Source organism: Neoarius graeffei, chromosome 7 (genome assembly GCF_027579695.1).
Source record: "Neoarius graeffei isolate fNeoGra1 chromosome 7, fNeoGra1.pri, whole genome shotgun sequence".
NCBI classification, from domain to species: domain Eukaryota; kingdom Metazoa; phylum Chordata; class Actinopteri; order Siluriformes; family Ariidae; genus Neoarius; species Neoarius graeffei.
This window is the reverse complement of record NC_083575.1, coordinates 60,827,425-60,836,593: the sequence shown is the minus strand read 5'-3', so window position 1 is coordinate 60,836,593 and position 9,169 is coordinate 60,827,425. Positions and strand designations below refer to the sequence as shown.

Genomic DNA, 9,169 nt, shown 5'->3' with positions numbered 1-9,169 from the left:
GTGACTCTAAATTGACCGTAGAGGTGAATGTGCGTGTGAATGGTTGTCTATGTGTCAGCCCTGTGATGACCTGGTGACTTGTCCAGGGTGTACCCCGCCTTTCGCCCGTAGTCAGCTGGGATAGGCTCCAGCTTGCCTGCGACCCTGTAGAACAGGATAAAGCGGCTAGAGATGATATGAGATTTTCTGGTCTGTGTTATGCTTTGGATCCAAACTCACCACATCTCACCATCCCTAACAGTTTATTCATCAGTTCTTTTTGTACTTTAATTCTACTGCACCTTTAGCTTTCTGTCCTTCATCCACTATCTTTCAAAGGTGTAAACTTCTTCTGCATTTTAAGATTTTGGTTATAGTTGTTCAGGTATTTACCTCAGCATTGCCTCAGCAATAATCAATGACAGTGTGATGTAAATAATAATGTGGAACGTCCATGAAAATTATTTCATCCATCTGAATGAACTCATTCTTACTTCTAATTCAAACTGAGCTGTTTATATGGCCCTAAATTGGACACTCTATAGATAATCTTCATGTATATCCATGTTGCATGTAATTTGATTCAAAGTTATAGGCGTGAGGGGTTTAGTGCCAACCTTACCTTTACATGGAAATGCATGAGTCTGATCCCTAAATTTAGAACTTTAATGAGATTGCTTGTGTTTTCTAATGAGCTTTAAATTACATCCTTCACAGTAGAATATTATACAAGTGTCACTAGTAAATGGACAGCAAGAAGAAGACTTCCTGACGACAGTTACGTGACTCATCATTTCATAATTTCCCTGAACATGTTTCTGCTTGGGTGGCACGGTGGTGTAGTGGTTAGCACTGTCACCTCAGAGCAAGAAGGTCTTGGGTTCGAGCCCAGTGGACCGTGAGGGCCTTTCTGTGTGGAGTTTGCATGTTCTCTGCATGGGATTCCTCCCGGTGCTTTGGTTTCCCCCACAGTCCAAAAACATGCAGGTTAGGCTAACTGGTGGTTCTAAATTACCTGTAGGTGTGAATGGTTGTTTGTCTCTATGTGTCAGCCCTGTGATGACCTGGCAACTTGTGCGTGGTGTACCCTGCCTCTCGTCCATAGTCAGCTGAGATAGGCTCCAGCTTGCCTTCGACCCTGTATAGAATAAGCGGCTACAGCTTAAAGATGGATGGATGTTTCTGCTTGTTGAAAATGAAATACAATGCGCACATCATCCACTGGTAAAACAGATATATAATATCATCACTTGTATCCTAATACTAAATAGATGAAAGGCCATTGTTTTGGAATGAACCATAAAATAAAGTTTTTATCAAATTTTTACTTCAATTATTATTGTGTGATCCGCATCCTTACTGAATTTCTCAGCTTTAATGAGGTAAGTCCACATCCTGTATCTGCCTCAGAAGGTTAGTTTAAAGCCAAGCCAACTTCATAATCATTTTAAATAAGTTTATATGTGTAATACGAACTATTTTCTTTCTGCACTGCAGAATCCCAAAGTCAAAGTCATCAAATATAAATGTTTATGACCACCATTTTTATTTTTAATGGATTATATATAAATGTGCTTTAGGAAGGTGCTGCAACTTTATAATACCCACAAACAGATTCCTGTAAGCTGTATAATAGTGTCAATGATGATCTTCACTCTATATTTATGGTTGGATTGAGTGATATCTACACAGTCTCCACTTCTCATCCCAATTGATCACCTAGAGGAGATTTAGGACTGATGTCACCATCACCAGAATACAGACACAAACTGAGAGAATATCTTTAGGATGAATGGTGTTCATCTCTCCAGTACAATTCCAGAGACTTGTCAAATCTAAGGCAAGGCGCACTGATGCTGTTGTGGTGGCTCATGGTGGCCCAGCACCTTAGTAAGGCACTTTATGTTGGTTTTTATTTTAATTTATCACCACTCATGCATTATGGTTGTCATTTGTTTGTTTTCAAAGTGCAATCAACTTAACCACTTTCTTCTAATTATTCATATATTTGAAATGTCTGTATTTAGTGCATGGAAACCCAGCATTTAGAAAGATCACAATCAGCATAATATACATTTTTGATGCCATTGAACATTCTTGGTTGAATTTCTGTATTCTATGAATGCTGCTGTTGACTACTATCAGGAATATTAAGTCTCAAGTGGGGGCAGTGATCAGGTTGCAGGAAGAAAAAATGAAATGAGTCTGAAATAACCTGGCAACTGTTTCTGATTTACTGCTTGGTAAAATCATTACCGGGTAACTGGTGCAGTTACGTTTATCCTGTGTTAGTTTCCCTATACTAATTCTATCTTGCATGTCTAGCATTATTTATATTTTTCATGTGCAATATAATTTTAGCCAGAAAATCCTTCTCATGTGGGAACAAAAGACTCATTCAGCGCACTTTTCATTTCACACAAAATGAGCATTACACACTTATTTCAATTAGGAAAATGGTTATTTTATTCATTCAGCAACATATAGTGTTCATCAATCAAGTGTTCTCAAAACAAATTAAAAAAAATATGTGTCTGATAATGAAATCAAATGATTGTTGATCTTCCTATATACATGTACGCATTAATGTACTTTAGCATTTGCTTGGGTCAGTAGAACAGAAGAATGGATATCTATTTACACAGTTAGTGTTAGACCAGCCAACTGGAAAAAGAGAAAGCACAAACATTACAATCATGTTTAATCTGAATGAAAGCAGTCAACAACGTAAATCAAGTGAGGACAAACTTTACCATTGTTCCTTATGAAAACACACGGGTAGCTGGATACACTGCTTAGTGAGTACCAGTTACTGTAGGAGAACCGAGTTCTGTCAATCCAGCGCCATGTTCCCTACAAAATACAAAATCACGTATTACATACTCATAAAAACAACTGACATCAACATAAATGGCTTAAGTAGTGCCTTTTTGGTCATTTTTATATCATTTTAATAAAGGAACATTTTATCATTTCAGGCGTGTAAATTCTCTAGATTAATTCAGATGCCTTTCAGTGGTCATTGTAATTTGTAAGTGTATTACCTGGAGGTTGTAGGCACCAAGCCAAGCGTATGATATGCCCGTGACTCGAAGCAAATTCTGCAGGAAGCTATGTTCATCGAGGTTGTGTACAGATGCCAAACTTGCCTGTTCAGCTACACACTGTGTCTAACGACATAATTGGAAAGATAGAAGAAGACAATCAGCACAGCCCTGAAGCTAATCAGACTTTGTCATAAACAAATGCTTCATTTTTAAAACTATGCTTATTAATCAGTTCTTTTCTTACATTAATTCTACTACACCTTTAACTTTCTGTCCTTCACCCACCATCTTCCAAAGGTGTAAACTTCTGCATTTTAAGATTTTGGTTATAAGTAGAAAAAGAGAAAATGTACCGATTTTTTAGGTCTCAGGTTCTCAGGTTGTATCTCTGTGGCTGATTGAGGGTAATCTGTTGAATGAGGCTCCCAGAGTGCTATATATACCAGTCCATCTCATTAGTTGCACTCAGCTCACCAGGAAACTTTGCTGAACATCCAGGAATATTTACCGCCAATTCATTCATGGTTAACTGTAAAATCCATTATCAAAGCCAAATCAGATCTCTCTATGCCTACTCAAAAGTGATATCGACCCTGTTTTTCTGCTTTGACCTCTGTGCACTGGCAAACTAATTGAGATTGGGTCGCCAAAACAAAAACACTCAAGCGATAAGAAATGCTATGTGCTATTGATGTGCAATAACACTGTCTTAAAATTGGATAGAGTTCAAACATAAATCACCTTCAGGAAGTTGTTGCACCAGTACAATAGCAGTAATCCTGAAAGCTCTATAATATTCTGAGTAATCATCTTCACCTTATCTTTATCGTCCCCTTTCATGACAAGTTTTTCTCGACATTGTTATTAATTCAGGACACATATATTTTCCCAATAAACAAACTTTTTTTATATTTGTATGCGTTTAATAATTGTTTTAATTGTTAAATGAATTGTTCAATTTTTTTCAAAGGATAAGACACTTTTAATATTTTACAGTGTTTATAATATCTAAAATGTCAAAGGTGATTTCTTTAAAAATATGTTGATTATTATTGAGGGGGTGGCATGGTGATGTAGTGGTTAGCACTGTCGCCTCACAGCCGGAAGGTCCTGAGTTCAAGTCCAGTGGCCGACGAGGGCCTTTCTGTGTGGCGTTTGCATGCTCTCCCTGTGTCTGTGTGGGTTTGCTCTGGTTTCCCCTGAAGACATAGAGGTTAGGTTAGTTGGTGACTCTAAATTGACTGTAGGTGTGAATGGTTGTTTGTGTCAGCCCTGTGATGACCTGGTGACTTGTCCATGGTGTTCCCTGCCTCTTGCCCATAGTCAGCTGAGATGGGCTGCAGCTTGTCTGCGACCCTGTACAGGATAAGCGGCTACGGATAATGGATGGATGATATTATTGATAGAAAAAATGTTTCATGATCCACCAGCAACCAATTGTTGTCCGAGGAAAATAATCAATGCCAGTATGATCTAAATAATAATATGGAACATCCATGAAAATTATTTCATGTTAAGTTTATTCACAAAGATTTTCATCAAACTGAATGAACCCATTCTTATTTCAGACTCAAAGTGAGATGTTTATATGTCCCTAAACTGGACACTCTGTAGATAATCTTCATGCATATCCATGTTGCATGTAATTGCATCCAAAGTCATAGGCGTGAGGGGTTTAGTGCCAACCTTACCTTTAAAAGGAAATGCATGTGAGTCTGATCCCCACATTTAGAAATTTAATGGGATTGCTTGTGTTTTCTAACGAGCTTTAAATTATGTTCTTCACTGTAGAATATTATATAGGTGTCACTTGTAAATGGACAGCAAGAAGAAGACTTCCTGACATCAGTTAAGTGGCTCATCATTTCATAATTTCCCTGAACATGTTTCTGCTTGTTGAAAATTCCAAAAAATGCACACATCATCCATTTGTATAACAGATATATAATGTCTTCACTTGTCTTCAAATGCTAAATGAATGAAAGGCCATTGTTTCCGAATGAACCATAAAATAAAGCTTTTATCAATGTTTTACTTCAGTTTTTATTATGTGATCTGCATCCTTGCTGAATTTCTCAGGTTGAATGAAGTAAGTCCACATCCTGTATCTGCCTCAGAATGTTAGTTTAATGTCAAGCCTACTTCACAATCATTTTAAATAGGTTTATATGTGTAATATGAACTGTGTTTTCTTTCTGCACTGCAGAATCCCAAAGTCAAAGTCATCAGATATGACTACCATTTTTATTTTTAATGGATTATATATAAATGAGCTTTAGGAAGGTGCTGCAACTTTACAATACCCACAAGTAGGTTCCTTTAAGCTGTATAATAGTTTCAATGATGATCTTCACTCTATATTTATGGTTGGATTGAGTGATATCGGGGCAGCACGGTGGTTTAGTGGTTAGCGCTGTCGCCTCACAGCAAGAAGGTCCTGGGTTCGAGCCCCGGGTCCGGCGAGGGCCTTTCTGTGTGGAGTTTGCATGTTGTGTCCGTGTGGGTTTCCTCCGGGTGCTCCGGTTTCCCCCACAGTCCAAAGACATGCAGGTTAGGTTAACTGGTGACTCTAAATTGACCGTAGGTGTGAATGTGAGTGTGAATGGTTGTCTGTGTCTATATGTCTAGCCCTGTGATGACCTGGTGACTTGTCCAGGGTGTACCCCGCCTTTCGCCCGTAGTCAGCTTGCCTGCGACCCTGTAGAAGGATAAAGCGGCTAGAGATAATGAGATGAGTGATATCTACACAGTCTCCACTTCTCATCCCAATTGATCACTTAGAGGAGATTTAGGACTGATGTCACCATCACCAGAATGAAGACACAAACTGAGAGAATATCTTTAGGATGAATGGTGTTCATCTCTCCAGTACAATTCCAGAGACTTGTCAAATCTAAGGCAAGGCGCACTGATGCTGTTGTGGTGGCTCATGATGGCCCAACACCTTAGTAAGGCACTTTATGTTGGTTTTTATTTAAATTTGTCACTACTCATGCATTATGGTTGTCATTTGTTTGTTTTCAAAGTGCAATCAACTTAACCACTTTCTTCTAATTATTCATATATTTGAAATATCTGTATTTAGTGCATGGAAACCCAGCATTTGGAAAGATCACAATCAGCATAATATACATTTTTGATGCCATTGAACATTCTTGGTTGAATTTCTGTATTCTATAAATGCTGCTGTTGACTACTATCAGGAATGTTAAGTCTCAAGTGGGGGCAGTGATCAGGTTGCAGGAAGAAAAAATGAAATGAGTCTGAAATAACCTGGCAACTGTTCCTGATTTACTGCTTGGTAAAATCAATACCGGGTAACTGGTGCAGTTACGTTTATCCTGTGTTTAGTTTCCCTACACTGTCTAATTCTATCTTGCATGTCTAGTGATATTTATTTTACCTCCTAAAGTTTTCATGTGAAATATAATTTTAGCCATAAAATCCTTCTCATGTGGGAACAAAAGACTCATTCAGCGCGCTTTTCATTTCACAAAAAATGAGCATTACACACTTACTTCAAGTAGGAAAATGGTTATTTTATTCATTCAGCAACATATAGTGTTCATCAATCAAGTGTTCTCAAAACAAATAAAAAAAATATGTGTCTGATAATGAAATCAAATGATTGTTGATCTTCCTATATCCATGTACTCATTAATGTACTTTAGCATTTGCTTGGGTCAGTAGAACAGAAGAATGGATATCTATTTGCACAGTTAGTGTTAGACCAGCCAGCTGGAAAAAGAGAAAGCACAAACATTACAATCATGTTTAATCTGAATGAAAGCAGTCAACAACGTAAATCAAGTGAGGACAAACTTTACCATTGTTCCTTATGAAAACACACGGGTAGCTGGATACACTGCTTAGTGAGTACCAGTTACTGTAGGAGAACCGAGTTCTGTCAATCCAGCGCCATGTTCCCTACAAAATACAAAATCACATGTATTACATACTCATGAAAACAACTGACATCAACATAAATGGCTTAAGTAGTGCCTTTTTGGTCATTTTTATATCATTTTAATAAAGGAACATTTTATCATTTCAGGCGTGTAAATTCTCTAGATTAATTCAGATGCCTTTCAGTGGTCATTGTAATTTGTAAGTGTATTACCTGGAGGTTGTAGGCACCAAGCCAAGCGTATGATATGCCCGTGACTCGAAGCAAATTCTGCAGGAAGCTATGTTCATCGAGGTTGTGTACAGATGCCAAACTTGCCTGTTCAGCTACACACTGTGTCTAACGACATAATTGGAAAGATAGAAGAAGACAATCAGCACAGCCCTGAAGCTAATCAGACTTTGTCATAAACAAATGCTTCATTTTTAAAACTATGTTTATTCATCAGTTCTTTCTTACTTTAATTCTACTGCACCTTTAACTTTCTGTCCTTCATCCACCAACTTTCAAAGGTGTAAACTTCTACATTTTAAGATTTTGGTTATAGCTGTTCAGGTATTTACCTCAGCGTTGTTCCAGGTCTGACTTGACCTCACAAACAGAAAGCAGCGTGTTCCATGTCTAAACCAGCCAGGACGACAGTAGCCTGATTTATCTGTGGACAATAATACACATCTCTGTTCCATGCATACAGTATTTCTACTGGTTTTATAGAATTTACAATTTTTAAAAATCTGTTTGATTGAGCAGTTTTTTCACTTGGTTATTCCAGTTACCTTCAGCAGCAAGTAGTTGTCTGAGCGCTTCCTCCTTATCTTTAGCAGAAAAATGATAATATATTATTACAGTTTTATTTATGGTTTTCCAAGCAACACAGGTATGCTTATAGCAAGAACTAATATACCAGTATACTGACCTGCATCAACCAACTTATCAACGACCACCTCAGTAGTTTCCTCTGGAGAAAAGAGCCAGTTTAAGAATGAATGAATGAATGAATGAATGAATGTGTATTTATTTGTATGGAACTACCAGGAACTACCTTTAACTTTCACATGATGATAATAGTAACACAGCCTAGAAAATATTTATTAGAGCATTTTGTTTTATCCCAAACTGTTCACTGTTAATGGTCACTAACCTGCAAGTTTCTGATTCTGTTCAGGCTGAGCTACAGAAACAACATAAACAACAGTGACATTACCAACAACACTACACGAGTCACAATACAATTCACTGCATCACTGTTCCAGAGCAGCTGAAGCGTGTTATTCTCTGTAGTACTTCTTGCTGTCTCACCTGCAGCAGTCCTCAGTGTAAAGGCAGCACACAGCAGCACACACACAATCCAAACCTTCATGATGATGGTGATGGTGATCAGTGTAACTATAGAGAAAAGGACAAATAAATACATTTTTACGAATGTGATTCAAATCAAACAATTTCAGTTCAACATGTCCATCTTCCATCTCTCTTTATGATCATAGTATTAGAAGGTTCCATCTCGTATTCATTTTCAATCCAAATAGAAGCTTCACAAGATAGTGTTTTTCGTTCCCAATGCAGCTTAGAATAAGTTGAAAAGGTGTTTCAATCTCATTGAGAAAAAGAGAAAATGTACCGAATTTTAGGTCTCAGGTTCTCAGGTTGTATCTCTGTGGCTGATTGAGGGTAATCTGTTGAATGAGGCTCCCAGAGTGCTATATATACCAGTCCATCTCATTAGTTGCACTCAGCTCACCAGGAAACTTTGCTGAACATCCAGGAATATTTACCGACAATTCATTCATGGTTAACTGTAAAATCCATTATCAAAGCCAGATCAGATATCTCTATGCCTACTCAAAAGTGATATCGACCCTGTTTTTCTGCATTGACCTCTGTGCACTGGCAAACTAATTGAGATTGGGTCGCCAAAACAAAAACACTCAAGCGATAAGAAATGCTATGTGCTACTGATGTGCAATAACACTGTCTTAAAATTGGATAGAGTTCAAACATAAATCACCTTCAGGAAGTTGTTGCACCAGTACAATAGCAGTAATAAAGCTCTATAATATTCTGAGTAATCATCTTCACCTTATCTTTATCGTTCCCTTTCATGACAAGTTTTTCTCGACATTGTTATTAATTCAGGACACATATATTTTCCCAATCAACAAACTTTTTTTATATTTGTATGCCTTTAATAATTGTTTTAATTGTTAAATGAATTGTTCAATTTTTTTCAAAGGAT

The 9,169-nt window shown here is 37.5% G+C and overlaps 2 protein-coding genes across 2 annotated transcripts; both read right to left on the bottom strand.

Annotated features, from left to right (window-relative positions):
- Window positions 1-2,572: 2,572 nt before the first annotated feature.
- Window positions 2,573-3,866, bottom strand: LOC132888886 (ladderlectin-like). The gene is made up of 4 exons (XM_060924982.1): window positions 3,768-3,866; window positions 3,024-3,149; window positions 2,733-2,832; window positions 2,573-2,643 (listed from the first exon to the last, which is right to left on the bottom strand). Exons 1-4 carry the CDS (start codon window positions 3,864-3,866, stop codon window positions 2,573-2,575), a joined length of 396 nt encoding a protein of 131 aa, XP_060780965.1.
- Window positions 3,867-6,693: 2,827 nt separating this feature from the next.
- On the bottom strand, window positions 6,694-8,723 carry LOC132888885 (ladderlectin-like). The gene is made up of 8 exons (XM_060924981.1): window positions 8,675-8,723; window positions 8,075-8,104; window positions 7,850-7,891; window positions 7,710-7,748; window positions 7,497-7,588; window positions 7,147-7,272; window positions 6,854-6,953; window positions 6,694-6,764 (listed from the first exon to the last, which is right to left on the bottom strand). Exons 1-8 carry the CDS (start codon window positions 8,721-8,723, stop codon window positions 6,694-6,696), a joined length of 549 nt encoding a protein of 182 aa, XP_060780964.1.
- Between the last annotated feature and the right edge of the window lie 446 nt (window positions 8,724-9,169).

What these genes read in the sequence shown, in the direction of transcription:
- LOC132888885 (XM_060924981.1), bottom strand. Translation starts at nt 8,723, where the DNA reads ATGAATGAATTGTCGGTAAATATTCCTGGATGTTCAGCAAAGTTTCCT. An exon ending in ATGTTCAGCAAAGTTTCCTG is followed by an intron (nt 8,105 to 8,674) that starts GTGAGCTGAGTG and finishes TTGTTTCTGTAG; the next exon opens with CTCAGCCTGAACAGAATCAG. An exon ending in TTGGTGCCTACAACCTCCAG is followed by an intron (nt 6,954 to 7,146) that starts GTAATACACTTA and finishes TGTATTTTGTAG; the next exon opens with GGAACATGGCGCTGGATTGA.
- LOC132888886 (XM_060924982.1), bottom strand. Translation starts at nt 3,866, where the DNA reads ATGAAAGGGGACGATAAAGATAAGGTGAAGATGATTACTCAGAATATT. An exon ending in GGTGCAACAACTTCCTGAAG is followed by an intron (nt 3,150 to 3,767) that starts GTGATTTATGTT and finishes TTATGTCGTTAG; the next exon opens with ACACAGTGTGTAGCTGAACA. An exon ending in TGTTTTCATAAGGAACAATG is followed by an intron (nt 2,644 to 2,732) that starts GTAAAGTTTGTC and finishes CTCTTTTTCCAG; the next exon opens with TTGGCTGGTCTAACACTAAC.